We start from the raw sequence: 21,685 nt of genomic DNA, 5'->3' as shown, positions 1-21,685 counted from the left end.
TATACTTTATAGCAACACAACACGCCTGTTACAATACCCCGATATAACATCTGGGGATAAATTGCTGTGACTGTTTTTTTATTTTGATTGTGGTCATTGTGTTTAATCTTTCCCCAGGGTATGATGATTGATGAAGCAGATGAATTTGTGTCTGGACATCAAAGCAAGCACAAGCGCCCAGGAGAGCCCAGCATGACTGGCATCCCAAAGAGGAGGCGATGTATGTCACCTCTGCTAAGAAGCCGGCCTGCGTCTCCTGTTGTAAACAATCACATAGGAGGAAAAAGTCCCCCATCTGTCACACAAGTTTCATCGGATTTACCGAAAACAGAAGATGAACATAAACGTATGTATTAATGCTTACATTTAAGCGGTGGTAAACCCACAGAAAAAAATTAAAATTTGCCACCCCTCAGTTTAAAGTCCTAATATACTAGTATGCACCGCATACTAGCACATTGTGACAAACTTCCCTGTACATGGAGCCCTCCAATGCAGCGCTGCCATCTTCTCCCGTACTGCCTTCCGGGTTTGTAGCCTTTTTTTTAATAATGCTTATTGCCTGCCTGTAACACTAGTTTCAGATCTGTTTTGTCTAAACTAACTAAAGTTATGACTTTGCTTACTGTATTTCTACTGGCCAGTTATCCAGAAAGCATTGCATCGTATCCAGACAAGCCAGTACCTAGCATTTTCAAAAGATCAGCAGTGGTAGCACACATATCTTAGTACAGGTTTCCTTTTAATTGCTGTAGTAATGGCAAATTGCATACAGTTGTGCTTATAAGTTTACATACCCTGACATAATTTATGATTTCTTGGCCATTTTTCAGAGAATATGTATGATGACACCAAATTTCTTTCACTCATGTGTTTGACTGAAGACATTTATTATCAATCAACTGTTTACTTTTGAAATCATAGAGGCAACAGAAACTACCCAAATGACCCTGATCAAAAGTTTACATACCCTGGTGATTTTGGCCTGATAACATGCACACAAGTTGACACAAAGGGGTTTGGATGGATATTAAAGATAACCATCCTCACCTGTGATCTGTTTGCTTGAAATTAATGTGTGTGTGTGTGTGTATAAAAGGTCAGTGAGTTTCTGGACTCCTGATAGACCCTTGCATCTTTCATCCAGTGCTACACTGATGTTTCTGGATTCTGAGTCATGGGGAAAGCAAAATAATTATCAAAGGATCTGCAGGAAAAGGTAATTGAACTGTATAAAACAGGAAATGGATATAAAATCATATCCGAGGAATTGAGAATGCCAATCAGCAGTGTTCAACTCTAATCAAGAAGTGGAAAATGAGGGGTTCTGTTGAAACCAAACCATGGTCAGGTAGACCAACCAAAATTTCAGACACAACTGCCAGGAAAATTGTTCAGCACACAAAGAAAAACTCACAAATAACTTGGTGGTGTGGCTGTTTCAAGATGCACAATAAGGAGACACTTGAAGAAAGATGGGCTGCATGATCAAGTCGCCAGAAGAAAACCATTACTACACAAATGCCACAAAGTATCCCGCTTACAATACGCCAAACAGCACAGAGACAAGCCTCAAACCTTCTGCCACAGTCATTTGGAGTGATGAGACCAAAATTTAGCTTTTTGGCCACAACCATAAAAGCTACATTTGGAGAGGAGTCAACAAGGTCTATGATGAAAGGTCCACCATTCCTACTGCGAAACACGGAGATGGATCGCTGATGTTTTGGCAATGTGTGAGCTACAAAGGCACAGGAAATTTAGTCAAAATTGATTGCAAGATGAATGCAGTATGTGATCAAAAAATACATGCATGCATGCATTCATCAGCCAGGAAGCTGCACATGGGTCGTACTTGGACATTCCAACATGGCAATGATCCAAAACACAAGGCCAAGTCGACCTGTCATTGGCTGCAGCAGAATAAAGTGAAGGTTCTGGAGTGGCCATCTCTGTTTCCTGACCTCAATATCATGGAGCCACTCTGAGAAGATCTCAAACATGCAGTTCATGCAAGACAGCCCAAGAATTTACAGAACTGGAGTTTTTTTTGCCAGGAGAAATGGGCAGCTTTACCAGCTGAGAAGATCAAGAGCCTCATTCACAAATACCAGAAAAGACTTCAAGCCATCATTGATGTTAAAGGGGGCAATACACGGTATTAAGAACTGGGGTAAACATTTGATCAGCGTCACTTAGGTAGTTTCTGTTGCCATTATTATTTAAAGAGTAAACATTTGATAAATGGCGTCAGCCAAACACTAACCATGAGTGAATTTTTTGTTCATATTCTCAGAAAAATGGCCAAGAAATCATAGTCTGCCAGGGTATGTAAACTTATGAGTACCACTTTCCCTTGCATCTCTTCTGGTGTCAGAGTAAGTAGTTGAAGGTCAACTGTATTTCTCTTCCGTTCAGGGACGGACACAGCAGCATTGACCTTAGGGTTATATATCCTTCCTTTCAGGAGAGATTTGGGCAGAAAAAACAGCACTTCAAGTGTTAAAACACTTCTTTCAGTACAGCACCTCCCAGGGACCGGGTCCCCCAGGTACATCCCACTCTCTGCATCATGCAGCCCCAGTTTTTTTCTGCCCAACGTTGGAAGACATGGCTCCTCTGGGCCCATGTGCTCTGGAGGTTTTTAGGCGATTTTTTTTTTTCCCTTTTTATTTTATTTTTCCTGAATTTTTTTTTTTTTGGGTTCCTGGGATCTACAATCAACTGCCGACTGGCTGACAGGCTGGATCCTCGATCCTTGTAGTCCCCCCATGTTCGGCCATCGAGCGTGTGCCGGCCTTTAGCTATGCGCTGGGCCGTCCACGACATTCCCCGTTGCTCCAGGGGTGGCCGGCGAGCGATATGCTCCAGGGCACACATATGACCGGTCTTCATGGCCGTGTCACAGTATGCTGGACCGACAGCCATGCCGTAAGCGGACGTTGGTTCTGTCTGGAATTCCTCCAGCCGGTGTTCGCAGGATGGGTAAGTAGTATCCCCTTGCCTTGGCTTGGTTGTTCGGCTGGTGCATTCCTGGGGAGGTCGATCGAGGGTCCGCCCTGCTTTCCTCTCTTCCTTCCTCTCCCTCCCCCGCTTTCTGGGTGGCAGCCGTAAGGTGGGGGGTCCCTGGGGGGGCTCCGTTACTACCGGGGGGCTGCGCTGCTGTGGGATGCTATTTTTCCTGTCATGTATGATGCTGTGTATGCTGGGGGGGGCCTGCAGGGTCTGGTGCTTTTTCCGGTGTTCTGCTGTGTTTGTCACTGTAATTTTAAAACGCGTGTATGGCCGCCATTTTTCCGGTGACGCGCCTCTATTGACTCGGCGGCCATTTTCTTGTAGCCCGCATGCTGTTTTTTTTCTGCATGTCGGCGGCCATCTTGGAAAAGTTTTGGCCTCTAGTGACCAGAATAACGGCGCCAAAAGCTCTCAGCACACTTCCTGAGGGACGGCACAGCACGGGCAGCGTTCTCGGCTTCTCAGCAGCACTACAGCCTGGTCGGGTGGTGAGTCCTCTGGGGGGTCCCCTACTCTGTTGCAGCCGGGAGGGTGGCCTGTGGGTCCTGCCTTGCAGTACAAGGGCGGCATATACGGTGGGTCAGCATGGCGTCCGAACCGGAGGCTTCTACCCCAAGCATGCCAGAGTTAACCCTTAGTGCCCCTGTTCCTGCGGCCTCAGTGGATGCTATGATGGCAGTCCTTGAGGCGTTTGTTGCCAGGATTGAAGCGGCGAGTGGCCAGAAGGGGGGTAAAAAGCGCCCCCTCCCTACGCCTTCTTCTGGGGATGTCTGACACTGAATCAGTCCCTGCTTCTGCGTCTGGCCCTGGTTCCGTCGTATCAGATGATGCAGGCTTAGCCCACACGGACAGTGAGGATGACTCCGCTTCAGGGTCAGCGCATGATAAGGAATTTGTTGGAGCTCTTATCACTGCAGTGCGGGATACTCAGAAACTTGAGGATTTGGCGGAGGCATCAGACATACCGGTCCCTTTTGGGTTCCGCAAGCCACCCCGCACCGCAAAAGTGTTTCCTTGTGTTTCATATCTGGACAAATTGTTGTACAAGGAATGGGATCGCCCGCAGAAAGTTTTTGCTGTTCCAAAATACTTTGCGGTCCGTTTAAACTTTTGAGGAGGACTTTTTAAAAAAGTGGATCTCTCCTCCGTCAGTGGACCCCCCTGTGTTCAGACTGAACAAGGCTACCACGTTACCTGTGGAAGGGGCTCCCGCTTTTAAGGACCCCGCAGATGGGAGAACTGAGGCTATGGCCAGCTCCATGTTCACAGTGGAGGGGTCAGGGTGGGACCGGTCTTGGCCGGGGCTCTAGTGTCAGACACTTACCGAACGGGCAAAGTCCTTGCTGCAGGAGCTGGAGGCGCAGAATGCTTCTGAGACCTGTGTGAACCTGGCCGACCAGTTGGTGCAGGGCCTAAAGTTTGTCTGTGAGTCGGCCCTGGATACGCTCCCCTTGCTCTCCAGGGACTCCGCCTACGTGGTGGTGGTACGCCGCCTTGTGTGGCTGAAGTGTTGGTTTGCGGACCAGTCTTTTAAAAAGGCCTTTGTGGATTTACCCTTTAAGGGTGAACGGCTTTTTGTTGCGTCCCTGGATGACATCATAAAGGATGCCACAGGCGGTAAGAGCACTCTGCTCCCGCAATCTGGAAAGGGTAAGGAGCCTCGCCGTAAGCAAGGGCCCTCCTTTACTACCCCCAAGCGTTTTTTTCGCCCCGCGGCAGGAAAATGTTTTCAGGGTGCTAAGGCGCCCGCTGAAGGGCAAAAGCGCCCCTACTACCGCAAGCCCGACAAGCCTGCCTCTGCATGAAGGTCTGCCCCTGCCCGCATCTCGGGTGGGGGGCCGACTTCGCGGCTCGGTAGAGGTCTCTTCTTTCTGACCGTTGGGTTTGCGAAGTAGTTTCCTCGGGGTACAAGATAGTTAGTTTCTCTCCTGCCCACCAAACAGATTTTTTCCCTCCGGATCGCAGGAAGGATCTGTCAGGGGCTGTCCAGGATCTGCTGGTCAAGGGAGTGGTTGTACCGGTTCCCCTTAACGGAACGGTTTCCGGGGTTTTACTCCAATCTGTTTGTAGTTCAAGAAAGAAGGGTTTCGTCCAAATCTGGACCTCAAGGCCCTCAATTGTTTTGTCAAAGTGCAAAAATTCAGGATGGAGTCGATTCGCTCAGTAGTAGCAGCACAACATCAGGGGGATTTCCTGGCGTACCTGCATATCCCCATATGCGCATAACACCAGAGATTTTTGCGTCGGAGAGGACCACTTTCAATTTGTGGCCCTCCCGTTCGGCCTGGCCTCGGCACCACGGGTTTTCACCAAGGTGCTCGCTCCGATTCTGACCCTGCTGAGGCAGCGTGGGATCGCTATGGTAGGATACCTGAACAAGCTTCTTCTGAGAGCTTCTTCAAGCTCAGAGTTAGAGGACGTGTCTATCACCTGTCAGACCCTCCTGGTACCATCTCAGCGGCTGGAATACCTGGGGTTAGTCCTGGACTCCTCAGAGGCGAGAGTTTTCCTCCCAAGTGAAAAACTACAAACACTGCAGTCTGCGGTGTAGCGGTTGACGACCCAGAAATGGGCGTCGCTTCGCTTTTGCATGAGAGTGCTGGGTCTGATGGTGGCCTCTTTCGAGGCAGTGCCTTATGCCCAATTTCACACTCGAGTGTTGCAAAAAGAGATTCTGTCACGTTGGGACAAGCTCCTTTCGTCTCTGGATTACCAGATTCGGGTGAGTCGACTGGTCAAGTCCTCCCTAGTGTGGTGGCTGACATCTCCGGTACTTCAGGCCGGAAAATCGTTTCTGCCGTGCCATTGGACAGTGGTCACGACGGATGCCAGCCTCTTCGGCTGGGGGGAGTGTCTGGGGTGTCCAGTCAGCCCAGGGACGCTGGACTCAGGAGGAGTCCCGCCTACCAATCAATGTACTGGAGCTCCGAGCGATCAAGTTGTGTCTCTCCAAGTGGTCTCTGGGTCTACAGGACCAACCGATCAGGATCCAGTCCGTATGTCAATCATCAGGGGGGCACACGGAGCTCGGCTGCAGCGACGGAAGTTAGCGCACATCCTCCAGTGGGCCGAAAAGTACGTTCCGGCTCTGTCGGCCATGTACATTCCGGGGGTACTGAACTGGCAAGCCGACTACCTAAGTCGCCAATCGCTAGACCAAGGAGAATGGTCGCTACACCCGGAGGTGTTTCAGAGTCTGTGCCAAAGATGGGGCACTCCAGACGTGGACCTTCTGGTGTCCCGTGTCAATCGGAAGGTGTCACGGTTCGTGGCCAGGTCAAGAGATCCATGGGCGGACGCGTCAGACGCGTTGGTAGCACCATGGTGTCACTATCGCCTAATCTACGCCTTCCCTCCTCTGAAGCTTCCACTCTGCACAGCAGGCGAGGAAGAAGCCGAGGGGATACCACCGAGCGGATTAGCCGTGTTGTCCCTGGTACGCGGACATGGTGCGTCTGGTGGCAGACGTCCCTTGGCGTCTACCCCTGAGAGAAGATCTTCTGTCGCAGGGTCCAATCTTTCACCCTGCTTTACAGTCACTGTCTTTAACGGCGTGACTGTTGAGAGCCAGGTGCTGAAGGATCGAGGCCTGTCGGGCTCGGTGGTCTCTACTATGCTACGAGCACTGAAGTCTACTTCACAAAAGATTTACCATTGTACGTGGAAGGCCTACATCTCTGTGTGAAGAGATGAAATGGCACCCCTGTGCATATGTGATGTCCCGGATTCTGCTGTTCTTACAGAGTGGAGTGGATCAGGCGCTCGCCTTAAATACGGTAAAGGGTCAGATTCCGGCTCTAGCTGTCTACTTTCAGCGACCCTTGGTGGCGCACTCCCTGGTGCGTACGTTTGTGCAGGGGGTTCGGCATGTGGCCCCTCCTGTGCGTCCTCCACTGCCTCCATGGGACTTGAATTTATTCCACTCGGTGCTTCAAGAGGCTCCGTTTGAGGACATTCGGAAGATTCCCTTGTTGACTCTGTCCCAGAAGGTGGTTTTTCTGGTGGCAATTACCTTGGTCAGACGGGTTTCTAAACTTGCCTGACAGAGATCCTGTGTGACTTCGAAACGTTGCTTTTTTTTTTTTTGTGATGGTTTCTCTGTAATAAATTTTTTGGAATTTTTTTTTTTAACGATCCTCGGTGTGCTGGCGAATATATTTACAGGGTTTCTGAACTGGCGGCCTTGTCTTGCAAGGCTCCTTACTTGGTCATCCATAAGGATAAGGTGGTGCTGCGGCCGCAGCCGTCGTTCCTTCCAAAGGTTGTTTCGGCTTTTCACATTAATGAGGACATTGTTTTGCCATCCTTATGTCCTCGGCCGAAAAACCCGAAGGAGGCCACTTTGCATTCCTTGGACGTGGTGCGGGCCCTACGGGTGTACTTCTCTACTACGGCTCAGTTTCGGAAGTCTGACTCACTGTTCGTGTCGGTGGCTGGTCCTAAGAAAGGTCTGGCGGTCTCGTCGGCCACCATTTCTAGGTGGATCAGACAGGTCGTGCTCCAGGCTTATGCCCTAAAGGGGCGGGCGCCTCCCTTTCAGGTTACGGCGCATTTGACCAGGGCTATTGGTGCCTCTTGGGCTTTCCGCCATCAAGCGTCTGTTTTACAGGTGTGTAAGGCAGCGACCTGGTCGTCAATCCCCACCTTCTCAAAATTTTACAAGGTGGATGTGAGTGCATCTTCGGATGCCTCCTTTGGCCGCAAGGTTTTACAGGCGGCAGTTTAAGGTTGAAGTTCCTCCGTTGAGGAACTCTGGTTTGTTTGGGGTGAAGCTTGGTTTGCTGTGTTTTTTTTTCCCACCCCTCGAAATTATTTGACACTGCTTGGGGACGTCCCCAAGGTCAATGCTGCTGTGTCCGTCCATGAACGGAAGAGAAAATAGGATTTTTGTACTCACCGTAAAATCCATTTCTGAGTTCATGGACGGACACAGCACCCACCCCTCCTTTGTTTGTACTGCTTGTTTACAAACTGGGGCTGCATGATGCAGAGAGTGGGATGTACCCGGAGGACCCGCTCCCTGGGAGGCGCTGTACTGCAAGAAGTGTTTTAACACTTGAAGTTCTTTTTTTTCTGCCTAAGTCTCTCCTGAAAGGAAGGATATATAACCCTAAGGTCAATGCTGCTGTGTCAGTCCATGAACTCAGAGAAATGGATTTTACGGTGAGTACAAAAATCATATTTTTCTAGCAGATTGGAAAGTCCCTTACATTGCCCAGTTAGTAGTTAGGTGTCACCAGTGGAAAGCGATGCATAAAACTCACCCTACTCAAATTTAATTGAGGGCAACTATACCCTTTTTTTTTTTTTTTTTCAGTTGTTCCAGCCTAGCAAAATACAAACTGCTTCAGGCTCCGTTTTATACTGTAGTATGCCCATTTATTAACCCTCCTTCTCCCCACCTCCATCCCTCCTCTGAGCCATCACCTATAGAACCTCCTATACCCTCCACTCCCATCCTATCTGAAGTCAAAGAGAATGCAACCAATCCGGGACCCACAGCTTAATATATCCGGTGTACCCCTATTAGTGTAGGCCTGTCATTCCATTAATGTCTCATTTACTTGGGAACGCCACTCCTCAAATATTGGTACACTGGGGGACATCCAGCTATTGGCTTACGGGCTATGAATAACAATCTACCAATTGTGATTAACACGTCCCTTGAATATAGCCCTTTTTTCAGATACCCTAATAAACAGGTTTTCGGTTCCATGTGTGAGTATTTATTATAAGCCCCATAAAATTGTGGACAGCACCTCTCACCAATATCTACCCAGTTTGGGACATTTCCACAGCATATGGATCAGGTCTGCCTGAGATTGCCCACACCGAGGACACTCTGATTTTAAACAGTGCTTAAACCTTTCCTCAGAACAAACTAAACATGCATAATTTTTATACAGGTTTTTGGCAATCTGACTTTTTAGGATTGCCAATGCGCTAGTCCCTCCCTCCTCTAATACCTTTGGGCCTTTTCTTTGGGTGTCATTCTTACATATGTTCCATCCTCTGCCCTCAACGCCATAAGCCGTACATTTTGAGATAATTTTTCCAGATCTGGGTATACTCCACTGGTGGGTGGGATTTCTCCCCTCCATATTCAACTGCACTCCATGAAACCCCTAAAAAAGCTCAAAGTGCGAAAAGTGTTGGAATACTGCACCCTCTTCTTGATGTCCTTTTGTTATCCATAATTATGTACATTACTACCTATAATATTGCGTGATCTATGAGGGGAGGTACTCTTTTGTTAGGAATTTTATATTTTACAAATTTTAATGAACTTTATTGACTTTTATACAAAAAACATTTTTGGGTTCTGAGAAAACGTTTTCAGCATCGCTTAAAATCCCATTTATCTTTTGGTTCATTTTTTTATTCATTTGGTAGGGATGTGTGGTGCTGAGTAATTTAACTGGACCCATTATTTTTTTTTAAATTTTTTTTTAAATCCTGTATGATGCAATCCACAAAATATATAAGCTAGCCCCATATCTTACCTAAAATAGCCACTTTGGTTTTTTATTAGTAATGTATGAATTGGTTTTCTGTTCCAGATCCTGTTATTACTAACAATTTGACTGCTGCAGTTGAAAACCATGTCGAGGACCAACTTGCCCCAGATCTGTTCATGGATACCTCAGAGCAGTTTGAGACTTTGTCGCAGGTTTCCTTGAACTCTCTGGATAGTGGAGACGATTCCGCTGACTATGGAGACTCCGATGGATTTACTAATAAAACAGAGGAGTTTATTGAAAATCCAAAACAGTCGGAGAGTTTGGGCAACTGCTTTGGAAATGACAGAACAGCACTTTCGCTCAAGATGAGGCGGTTGCGACCTTGCCGGAGTCACGAGGAAGTCAACACAGAGCTGAAAATTAGAATAATGAAAGAGATTAGGAAGCCAGGGAGGAGTAAGTATAAGCGCAATCAATCTTTTTCTTTTTCTTTTTCTTTTTCTTTTTCTTCTTCTTCATCAGTACAGTGAGTTGGCTAATGGCTTAATAGCCATTAGCCAACTCACTGTACTGATGTACTCAGTCTAGTAAAACAGTAACACTGTAATTACCATTTTTGCCACTGTAATAATAGTCATAGCTCTAATCAGTGGGAAAAATGGCTATACACACAGTGTTACTGTTTACTAGTGTGGGGGCAATGTTGGCTATGACTATTAGTGGGAAAAATGGCAATTACAGTGTTACTGTTTTACTAGTGTGGGGGCAGTGTTGGCTATGGCTATTAATAGACATAGCCAACATTGCCCCCACACTAGTAAAACAGTAACACTGTAATTGCCATTTTTCCCACTGTAATGGTCCCAAAATTGTCTGATGTGTCCGCCATAATGTCGCGGTCACGAACAAAATCGCTGATCGCCGCCATTAGTAGTAAAAAAAAATATATATATTAATAAAAATGTAAAAAGACAAAACTTTTGTCTTGTGTGTTTTTTTTTTTTTACTGATCCGATCTGTGACTCCTGATCCGAGGATCGATCCGATCCGTGATTTTTTTGATCAGTTGCACCCCTACTTAAAACTGCACGGCCATGCGCTGTCCAAATTGTGGCAGCAGGTGCAGGGAGAAGGTCCACACCCGCTGTCACAATGGGTGTAAAATGTAACCCGTTATGAAAGGTGAACCTATCCTTTAACCAACGACATTGCGAAAGTTGGCCAGGGCATTAAAGGCATTCAGGCTTCAGTGACTTGTGGTCATGAAAGGGTTAAACCTTGATCCTGTTCAAAAAGGCATTTCTAAAATGCAGCCTACAAAAGTGGCTTCCTTCTTGGTTAAAGTGGAACGCTCCCAACCACATTGATGATTTTTAATCCTCATGCTGCTAGCTTTAGTAAACACATAGGAAAGTATATTTAACCACTTAAGGACCACCTCCTGCACATTTATGTCGGCAGACTGGCACGGCTGGGCACAAGCACGTACAGATACGTCCTCTTTAAGTGCCCAGCCGTGGGTCGCGGGCGCACGCCCGCTGGAGTCCCCAGAGCTGAAGAACGGGGAGAGCGGTGTGTAAACACAGCTTCCCCGTTCTTCACTGTGGCGCCGTTATCGATCCTGTGTTCTCTAATATAGGGAAACACAATCAATGACGTCACACCTACAGCCACACCCTCCTACAGTTAGTGACACAGATGAGGTCACACGTAACCCCTTCAGCGCCCCCCTTGTGGTTAACTCCCAAACTGCAATTGTCATTTTCACAGTAAACAATGGATTTTTAATGCATTTTTTGCTGTGAAAATGACAATGGTCCCAAAAATTTGTCAGAAGTGTCCGCCATAATGTCGCAGTCACGAAAAAAATCGCTGATTGCCGCCATTAGTAGTAAAAAATTTTTTTAATAAAAATGCAATAAAACTATCCCCTATTTGGTTTGCGCATAATTTATAGCGTTTACAAATCGATTAACTCTAATTGTGATTTTTTTAATTTTATTTTTTTTTACACCAAAAATAGGTAGAAGAATACGTATCGGCCTAAACTAAGGAAAACTATATATATATATTTTTTTTATGTTTTTGGGGGATATTCATTATAGCAAAAAGTAAAAAATATTGAATTTTTTCGAAATTGTCGCTCTATTTTTGTTTATAGCGCAAAAAATAAAAACCGCAGAGGTGATCAAATACTACCAAAGAAAGCTCTATTTGTGGGAAAAAAAGGACGCCAATTTTGTTTGGGAGCCACGTCACACGACCGCGCAATTGTCAGTTAAAGCGACGCAGTGACGAATCGCAAAAATTGTCCGGGTCCTTTACCTGCCTAAAGGTCCGGGTCTTAAGTGGTTAATTGGAAAGTATAGGAAAGTATATTTACTACATTTCTTCAAACGCTTCCTGGTTTCTTGTTCAGGCAAATTGTCGTCATACGTCCCTGGAGTCTTCAGGAGAGGAGGAGGGGGTTTCTCAGCTAACTGCATACTCCTGCATGCAAGCTTGAGCTGAGGGCAGATGGATTCAAGGAAGTAAATGCTACATGAATCATTTGCTCTTGCTCAAAATTGCCACAGCCAGAAATGCCATTGAAGTGATTTTCAAAGTGATGGCTCAACAAAATAAAGCATGGAGACTTGAATGGATGGGGGCGTTTGCTTTGAATACTAAAAATTAATTGAATAGCGTTTTCAGTTTTGTGGTGCGCAGATGCAGTGAAGATCCGCTTTAAATGGTAAAATTGGTACAATTGCTCCATTTAAAGCCGCACACAATTTAGGAAAAATATATACAGAAAAGGAAATGACCTTGATTCATTTTTGTAATTCACAATTTTTTTTATATTCTCTTCCACAATCTAAAATGTTAATTTGAAACATGATTTTAAAAAGTAAGCCTTACTTTATTGTGCAACCACTGTATTGCATTAATGCACACAAGCTGGCAGGGTATAATTGTGTTTTCTTTGTTTTTAGAGTATGAGCCTATCTTTGCTTTGCTACAAGAAGTAGAAGGCAGTCTACAAACACGGCTTTTCTTCTTGCAAACTGTCATCAAAGAGGCAGCAAGGTAGGATGTCGTTCATTTTTCAGAATTAAATATGCTAGCTATGTATATCACGAGTATCAGTCAAATTATGTAATTATACCAGTGTTAATTTTGGCAGCAAATTTCGATTTAGTTTTAGTCTTAGGACTAAAATGGCATTTTAGTTGTAGTCCCATCTTGGTCTTCTGCAATTGTTTTAGTCATATTTAGTCGACTAAATCTCCAGTACATTTTAGTCATCTAAAATCTAATGGGTGTAATTCAATTGTAATGCATTTAGTTAACATTTCTCTACAATTTCCAAACTCCTTATATACTGCTGGAGTGAAAAATCTAATATGTTATTTATGGTATTGAGGTATGAACATGCACTCCAGATCAGTGTTAATTTTAAAGTCAAATTTAAATTTAGTTTTCGTTTTAGTCTTTTGACTAATATGCCATTTTAGTCATCTCATTTGTTTTAGTCATATTTTAGTCTACTAAAATAGTGTTCATTTAGTCGACTAAAATGTTTTGTTTCTTTTAGGCGACTACACAAGATTAAATTGTTGGAGGATGTTCAGATTGTAGTTGTATAGATGTTTAGTAATTTTTGTCTGCTTTTTTTGTTGGGGGGGGGAGAATCAAACTTTAATAGTTTACTTGGTCACCCACAGGCTTCTGTATCTCCAGTAGTGAGATCTCACTAGCTGTATCACACGCTAAAATCAAGCGTTATTCCTCTTGCTGCAGGAGAGTAGTCGGGCTCTGTCTGCTATATTCCTGGTAATGTAAAATTTAAATGCGAAACTGATAGTTTAAAGCGGAGGTTCACCCTAAAAAACATGTATATACCATTACATTCAGCATACTTCCGACATGTACAGTATACTGTTTTTTTTTTTTGCTGTACATACCGTCTTATTCTTTTCCACCCGGGTTCTCACTCCCTCGGGGAGTAGGCGTTCCTATGAAGAGGCGTAGTGTCATCTAGGACTTAGCCCAGATGATTGACGTGCGGATAAGGGGGGTCACGCGTTCCGAAAATAGCCAAGATGAGAGTTGGCTCTATACGGCGCCTGCACACAGACAAGGAGCCGTGTAGAGCTGACTGCGCAGGCGCCGTATATAGCCGACTCCAAGTTCGGCTATTTTCGGAACGCGTGACACGCCTTATCCGCAAGTCAATCATCTGGGCTAAGTCCCAGATGACACTACTTCTCTTCATAGGAACACCTACTCCCCGTGGGAGTGAGAACCCAGAAGGCGGGTGGAAAAGAACAATAAGACGGTATGTACAGCGGGAAAAAAAAAACAGCAAACTGTACATGTTGGAAGTATGCTGAATGTAATGGTATATAAATGTTTTAGGGCAGGGGTGCCCAACCAGTGGCCCGCGGAGCCCTCTGATGTGGCCCGCAACCTCCTGCTTTGGGATGGAATAAAATAGAATAGAATGCTGTCATTATCTGTTCTGCAGTGGTTACTGGGCTGCTTTCAAATCGATCCACAGGTTCAGAGAAGTGCAACTGAGGGTTACCTGCATGGAGCCATAGACTTCTATTACCTGCGAGTTTGGTGTGCTGAGAGTAGTGTGGACTTTATAGAGCCGAGTGGACTGCCACCCCCCCGCTCTGCTCATTGTGGCCCGTGACCAGTTACCAATTTGCTTAAGTGGCCCTTTAAGTCACTGTGTAATGGCGTCGGCTGCCAGGGAGTCAGCGGTTCAGAAACAAAGATCATCCAACAGAGTCTCGATAAATAATATGAAGACAAAGGCTGATTAGGCCCAGGAATATCAGTTTTATTAGGGTGGACTGGTCAGCCATCGTCAAACCCAGTAGTTTTTACCTATGACTAGCACAGGGGTAGGCAACCGGGGGCCCTCCAGCTTTTGTGGAACTACATTTCCCACAAGGCATTGCAAGGCTGGCAGTTACAATTACTCCCAGAGGCATGCTGGGACTGGAGGGCCCCAGGTTGCCTACCCCTGGACTAGCACATTTGGTCTTTTAGTCCTGCTGCTGTGCGTAAACCCACACTCCTTCACAAAACACCAACACTTCCTGGAAGTACTAAAGGGCGCCAGCCCCCGTCATGATGATGTGCCTGTATTGTATGCAAGTTTGATGTCCTGATCAAACTGTGTCCATACTTACATTCCAGCATGCCTGGTAGCTGCTTCTACCAGACACCCCTAAATGATGGAGGAAGTAACACTATTCACTTCAGCTCTAAATGTGTTCTAAAATAACTGAGGATCTAAAGCAGGGGTCCTCAAACTATGGCCCTTCAGTTGTTCAGGAACTACAATTCCCATCATGCCTAGTCATGTCGGTGAATGTCAGTCTTGCAATGCCTCATGGGAGTGTAGTTCCGCAACAGCTGGAGGGCCGTAGTTTGAAGATCCCTGATCTAAAACCTCGCGCACACACTGCCAGTTTTTCTCGTTCAGGTCGGAGCTGATGTACTAACAATTCAACGCAAAACCCACCTCCAACTGAACACTCCTGTCAGCGGTCTCCGCCATAGGCTGAGAACGCTGATCGGGAATCCGATCGGCAGACCTTTATCGGTCATGCCCCCTGGCTACACAACGGCCGAATGTTGGCAGGTTTCTATTGAACTGGCCTATGACGTCTGACATTCGGCCTGTGCGTGCGGGGCTTTAGTGTAAATATTGCCTTTCTGGCAAAAAAAACAGCTGGATTGTGACAATGCAGGAGCAGAGGCTGCAAACTTATTGGGCTAATATGGATAATGCCGTATAGATGCATATTTATGACGTTCCCATAAAGTAAAATAAGTCGCAGAACATTAAATCATGTGTTTTGAGATTTAGTTCTCGTTTGTGTCCAAGAATTGGTAGGCAGAACCAGACTGCTTTTATACTAAACACATATTATATATTAATAACACACACAATATATATTTTACACACACACTCCCTTTAAGAGAGTGCTCCTAATCTCAGCTTGTTGCCTGTGTAAGACACCTGTCCATAGAAGCAATCAATCAGATTCCATTCTTTCCACTATGGCCAAGACCAAATATCTGTCCAAGGATGTCAGGGACAAGATTTTAGACCTACACAAGGCTGGAATGGGCTACAAGACCATCGCCAAGCAGCTTGGTGAGAGGGTGACAACGGTGCGATTATTTGCAAATGAAAGAAACACAAAATAACTGTCGCTCTCCCTCGGTCTGGGGCTCCAAGATCTTGCCTCGTGGAGTTTCAATGATGATGAGAATGGTGCACAATCGGCCCAGAACTACACAGGAGAATCTAGTCAATCTCAACAATTGGTAACGCACTACGCCGTGAAAGAATGAAATCCTGCAGAGCCTGCAAGGTCCTCCTGCTCAAGAAAGCACATGTACAGGCCTGTCTGAAGATTGCTAATGAACATCTATATGATGCAGAACAGAACTGGGTGAATGTGTTGTGGTCAGATGAGACTGAAATCTAACTCTTTGGCCTCAACTCAACGTGTTTGGAGGAGGAATGCTGCCGATGACCCCCACCGATAAACATGGAGGTGGTAACCTTATGCTTTTGGGGTGTTTTTCTGCTAAGGTCATTGACAATGACCCAAAAGACTGGCTCAAAAATAAGCTCATTATAAGCCCCTGGGTAACCCCTCCCCCCCCCCCCCCCCACGGTCGGTGCAGCAAGGAGGGTGGACTTGAGTGTTTTCACTTAGTCCCCGAGGGCTGTCTTCCCCAAACATGCCAGAGGCAACAACCGGTGCCCCTGCACCTGCAGTTCCCATGGGTACACTGTCGGCAGTCCTGGAGTCATTTGTTGCCAGGGTGGAAGTAGATTTGGGCCTGGCTGCGGCTCGGGACCCCCGTTCTGGTATGTCAGAGGATGCGGACCAGGACCTCCCTGGTGAGGAGGACCCCTCGTCCAGGTCGGCGCAAGACGGGGCACTTGTGAGTGCACCTATTGATACTGTGAGTGACTCTCTCAACCTGGAGGATACAGCTGTGACTTCCACAGAGGGGTCTGTCTCTTTCGGGTCACACAAATCGAACCGCTCTGTAAAAGTTTTTCCTTATGTTACTTTCTTTGATAAGATCATAGATAAGGAATGGTTACGCCCGCAGAAGTCCTTTGTGGTCCCTCAGCGCATGGTGGTCCGTTATCCTTTTGAAAAAAATGGTCCTCTCCTCCGGTCGTGGACCCCCCCGGTCTCTCGGCTAAATAAAGTAACCACTCTCCTGGTAAAAGGGATCCCTGCCTAAAAGGACTCTTCTGATAGGTTACCGGTTACCCATTCCATGTTCACCATGCTGGGGTCTGCGTTGCGGCCTATCTTGGCTGCGACTTTGGTGTCTCAGACACTTACTGAATGGGCAAAGATTTTGTGCCCGACAGTGGAGGAGCATCGGCTCCCCCCTGAGTTTGTGAGGCTGGCCGACCAGTTGGTACAGGACCTTGTGTATGTTTGTGATGCCACTCTGGATGCGACTCCCTTATTCTCCAGAGCCTCTGTATCGGCGGTGGTATTACGCTGCCTGATTTGGCTGAAATGCTGGTCCGCTGACCAAGCTGCCAAGAAAGCTTTGGCTGATTTACCCTTCAAGGGTGGGAGGTTTTTTGGTGCCTCGCTGGATGACATTATTAAGGATGTCACTGGAGGTAAGAGCACTCTTCTCCCTCAGTCCACCAAGGGGAAGGAGCCACGCCGTAAGCAGTGGCCCTCCTATTCCGCACAGAAGCGGTATTTTTGTCAGTCGGGGTCAGCAGGCATATCCACCCAGACTGACAAAGGTCCAGCTGGGGGATAGAATCCCTGGGTACGCAAGCCAAACAAGCCTGCTACCGCATGAAGTTTTGCCCCCGCCCGACTCAAGGGTGGGGGGACGGCTTTGTAGCTCGGTGGACCTCCCTGCTCTCCGACCAGTGTGTCTGCGAGGTGGTCACTTCGGGGTACAAGATCGAGTTTCTTGTCCGCCAAACAGATTCTTTCCCTCCCCCTTCCTCTTCTTTCCGGCTCGTCGGTCTGTCTTAATGGGAGCAGTACAAGACCTGCTCAGGTTCGGGGTAATTTTACCTGTGCAACTGGAGGAAAGGTTTCGGGGATTCTATTCAAATCTGTTGTCCCAAAGAAGGGAGGGTGTCAGTCCAATCTTGGACCTCAAGGCCCTCAGTGCCTTTGGGAGGGTGCGAAAGTTCAGCATAGAATTTATTCATTCGGTGGTTGCTGCACTTCTGGCGTCCCTGGACATCAAGGACACATACTTGCATGTCCCCATCTGCACCAGGCATCTGAGGTTTCTGCACTTTGCGATCGGCGAAGACCACTATCAATTTGTGGCTCTTCCCTTTTTGGCCTAGTGTCGGCACCAAGAGTTTTCACCAAGGTGCTTGCCCCGATTCTGGCTTTGCTGAGAAAGCGAGGCATTGCTGTCATGGGCTATTTAGACTATCTCCTTCTGAGAGCTGCTTCTGGCTCAGAACTAGAGGACGACGTGTCTATAGCCAGTCAGACCCTCCAGGAATTTGGTTGCTGAACAATCAGAAGTCGGTCTTGGTACCTAGGATTAATTTTGGATGACTCGGAGGCGAAGGTCTTCCTTCCTTCCTTCCTTTTGGAGAAGTTGCGGACACTCCAGTCGGCGGTGAAATTGTTGGCATCCCGCAAATTGTCGTGTCTCCATTTTTTTTTTTTTTTGCATGCGCGTTCTGGGCCTCATGGTAGCCTCCTTCGAGGCAGTACCGTATGCCCAATTCCACACTCAATTCTTGCAGAAGGCGATCCTGTCCAAAAGGAACAGATCTCCATTGTCTCTGGGTCATCGGGGTCAGATACGTCACCTGGTCAGGGCTTCCTTGAGTTGGTGGCTGAGATCCCCGGCTCTTCAGTCCAGGAAGTCATTCCTTCCCTTCCATTGGAATGTGATCACGACGGACGCCAGCCTCACAGGCTCACAGCGCCACGGCAGTGGCTTATGTCCGCCATCAGGGGGGAACACGGAGTTCGGCTGCAGCGTCGGAGGTCGCTCACATCCTGCGATGGGAGGAAAGGAGCGTGCCGGTTCTGTCAGCCGTTTGCCTGCCATTTTTTATACGCCCGGAATGTAGACTACCTAAGTCGCCAGATGCTGGATCAAGGGGAATGGTTGTTGCATCCGAAGGTTTTTCAACTCCTTTGCCGGAGGTGGGGCACGCCGGACATGGATCTCCTGGCTTCTCGACTCAATCGCGAGGTGTCGAGGTTCGTGGCCAGGTCCAGAGATCCCTGGCACCAAGGGGTCAATATCGGCACAATTATGCCTCCCCTCCCCCACTGAAGTTGCTTCCTCATCTGCTCCGAGTAAAGACCGTGGGTATTCCGGTGATTCTCATCGCTCCAGATTGGCACGACGTCCCTGGTACGCCGACCTCGTGCGCCTGGTAACGGATGCAATATGACGGCTACCAATGCAGGAGGACCTTCTGTCTCAAGGTCCCATACTTTATCCTGCTTTAGTTTCTGGCTTTAACGGCATGGCTATTGAAAGCCAGGTACTAAGGGACCGAGGTCTGTCGGATTCGGTCATTTCAACCATGCTGAGGGCACGGAAATCATCTTCCCGGAAGATCTACCATTGCATGTGGAAGGCCTACATCTCTATATGCGAGGAGATGTTGTGGTGTCCACGGGCATATTCGGTTTCCAGGGTCCTGCTGTTTTTACAGCGTGGAGTGGATCAGAAACTTGCCTTAAGTACATTAAGGGTCAGATTTCAGCCTTGGCGGTTTTCTTTCAACGTCCCTTGGCGGCCCATTCACTAGTGGGTACATTTTGTGCAGGGGGTTCGACATGTGATTTCCCCCAATTAGACCACCGCTTCCTCCATGGGATTTGAATCTGGTGCTCTCGGCAGGAACCTCCTTTTGAGAACATCAGAGAAATTCCTCTTGACACTCTCAGAAGGTGGCCTTTCTAGTGGCGCCATTACGTATGTCGGAGGTGTTTCTGAGTTGGCGGTCTTGTCTTGCGCGTCTCCATACTTGGTCCTCCGTAAGGATAAAGCAGTTCTACGCCCGCAACCTTCCTTTCTTCCCAAGGTAGTTTCAGCTTTTCACCTGAATGAGGACATTGTTCTTCCTTCCTCGTGTCCTCGACCATCGCATCCCAGAGACTGCGCTACATACTTTGGACGTGGTACATGCTCTACAGGTGTGCCTGTCTGCTATGGCTTCCGTCCCGGAGGTCAGACTCACTGTTTGTGGTGGTGTCTGGTCCGCAGAAGGACCTGGCGGTCTTGTCGGCCACCATTTCTAGGTGGATCAGGCAGACCGATAGCCAGGCTTATGCCCTAAAGGGGCGGGCGCCTCCCTTTCAGGTTACGGCGCATTTGACCAGGGCGATTGGTGCCTCCTGGGCTTTCCAACATCAAGCATCTGTCTCACAGGTGTGTAAAGCGGCGATCTGGTTGTCTGTTCACACTTTCTCAAAGTTTTACAAGGTTGATGTGAGTGCATCTTCGGATGCTTCCTTTGGCTGCAAGGTTTTGCAGGCGGCTGTTTGAGGCTGCAACTCCTCTGTTGAGGAGCTCTGTTTTTGTTTGGGGTGAAGTTAAGTCTTCTTTTGATTACTGTTCCCACCTCTCGTTTTTCTGACACTGCTTGGGGACATCCCACATGTCAAGATTTAAGGCGCTGTGTCTGTCCATGGACGATAAGAGAAAATAGGTTTTATTGTACTCACCGTAAAATCCTTCTCTCTGTCGTCCATGGACGGACACAGCACCCACCCCTCCTCTTTAAGTTTGTACTGCTTTTTGACGAATTGAGCTGGAGGGACCGCCCACTAGACGGGGCTGTTCAACTCTGTTAAAGTTACATGTTTTAAGATAACATGTTCTGCCTAGTCCTCTCCTATGAATAGGAACATAACCCACATGTCAAGATTTAAGGAGCTGTGTCCATCCATGGACGACAGAGAAAAGGATTTTACGATGAGTACAAAAAATCCTATTTTTCCCCTCACTGTGCGTGTGTAGAATTGGCTAGGAAACTAGTACAAATCACTAAGACAGTTTGTCAGATGGGAATGAGAAATTCTTGAAATTTAATGTTGCGTCTCTAATAGCACAAGTCATCCCCATCCCTGACTTCTTTCCCCCTCCCCTCCCTTATTTCATCTTCTTGCAATTTCTACTTTTTACTTTCTCACGAAAAAGGAGCCGGGGCAGCTCTATGCCTATCTTGGTAGCTCATATTACTTTAAGAAAAAAATGCAAACTGTGGTATATTTTAAATTGGTGCCTGCCTAAGATTCATGTACTTCAGAAAATTGTATATATACATACTGAACATGGCATAAGCATGTAACTGGATGTCTTTATGTTTCTACATTTTGAATGTAATGTTTTGAATGTAATGTTTTGGTTCTGCCCTTAATGTTTTACTTTTTTTTTTTTTCTTTTTTTTTTCCCCTCTATCTTTAGGTTTAAAAAGCGGATGTTGATAGAGCAGTTGGAAAATTTTCTAGAAGAGATTCACAGAAGATCAAACCAGTTGAACCACTTCAGCGACTGTTAAATGAGCCAAAGGAAAACCCTTGTATGCTGGTGGGCACAAGGTGTGAACGGTGGTGGTTGCCACATTTTTCTATACCATCTTTGCAATGACTTATTGTACCCTAATATGCTTCCATTTTTTTCTTCTATGGAAAATTATGCCTTTATATGGAGTAACGGAAAGTTTTTAGAAGTTCCCAGCGGTCACTGACCAGCTATGCTGATCTTTCTCAGGTTCCACAGCTGACTCTTAGCCCTCACATTCACGTTTACTCACTGGCTAGGATAAATTATTTTTTTTGCCAAAATCTGATTGGACTTCTAAAGGTTGTTCCACCTTTAGAGAAGTTCAATCAGGTTTTTACCAAAAAAAGTTTTGCCAAAACTTTCCATTGCTAAAACTGGTTTTGGCAATGGAAGTGTGAACACTCTGCATTCAACATGTATGCTGGACAGGAGACCTTTTAAATGCAGTCCCAGGTTTGTAATTAAAACATAGCTAGGCAGAAGCACATATGTTGAAACAAGGTAATATTTTGTATATAATTATTTTGAATATATTGTAAGTTGTACAGTTGTATTTTGAAAACTATTTAAACAGAGGCACTTTTGTTATTCCATCAATAAAAAAAATCTCTATTTTAATATTTTTGCAAAATCTA

The 21,685-nt window shown here is 46.6% G+C and overlaps 1 protein-coding gene across 2 annotated transcripts in view; it reads left to right on the top strand.

The window, feature by feature from the left end:
• Positions 1 to 21,685, top strand: part of INTS6 (integrator complex subunit 6) — a 91,374-nt gene extending 69,689 nt beyond the window's left edge. For both annotated transcript variants that reach the window (XM_040340330.1, XM_040340329.1), the window contains 4 exons: positions 118 to 346; positions 9,576 to 9,932; positions 12,452 to 12,545; positions 20,952 to 21,685. In XM_040340330.1, coding sequence (XP_040196264.1) covers positions 118 to 346; positions 9,576 to 9,932; positions 12,452 to 12,545; positions 20,952 to 21,045 — 774 coding nt within the window. In that variant the 3' untranslated portion in view covers positions 21,046 to 21,685. The remainder of the gene's footprint in view (positions 1 to 117; positions 347 to 9,575; positions 9,933 to 12,451; positions 12,546 to 20,951) is intronic.

The sequence above is a fragment of the Rana temporaria genome, chromosome 2, assembly GCF_905171775.1.
Source record: "Rana temporaria chromosome 2, aRanTem1.1, whole genome shotgun sequence".
NCBI lineage: Eukaryota > Metazoa > Chordata > Amphibia > Anura > Ranidae > Rana > Rana temporaria.
The sequence above is the reverse complement of the archived record's forward strand: the minus strand, read 5'-3'. Positions and strand labels throughout refer to the sequence as shown.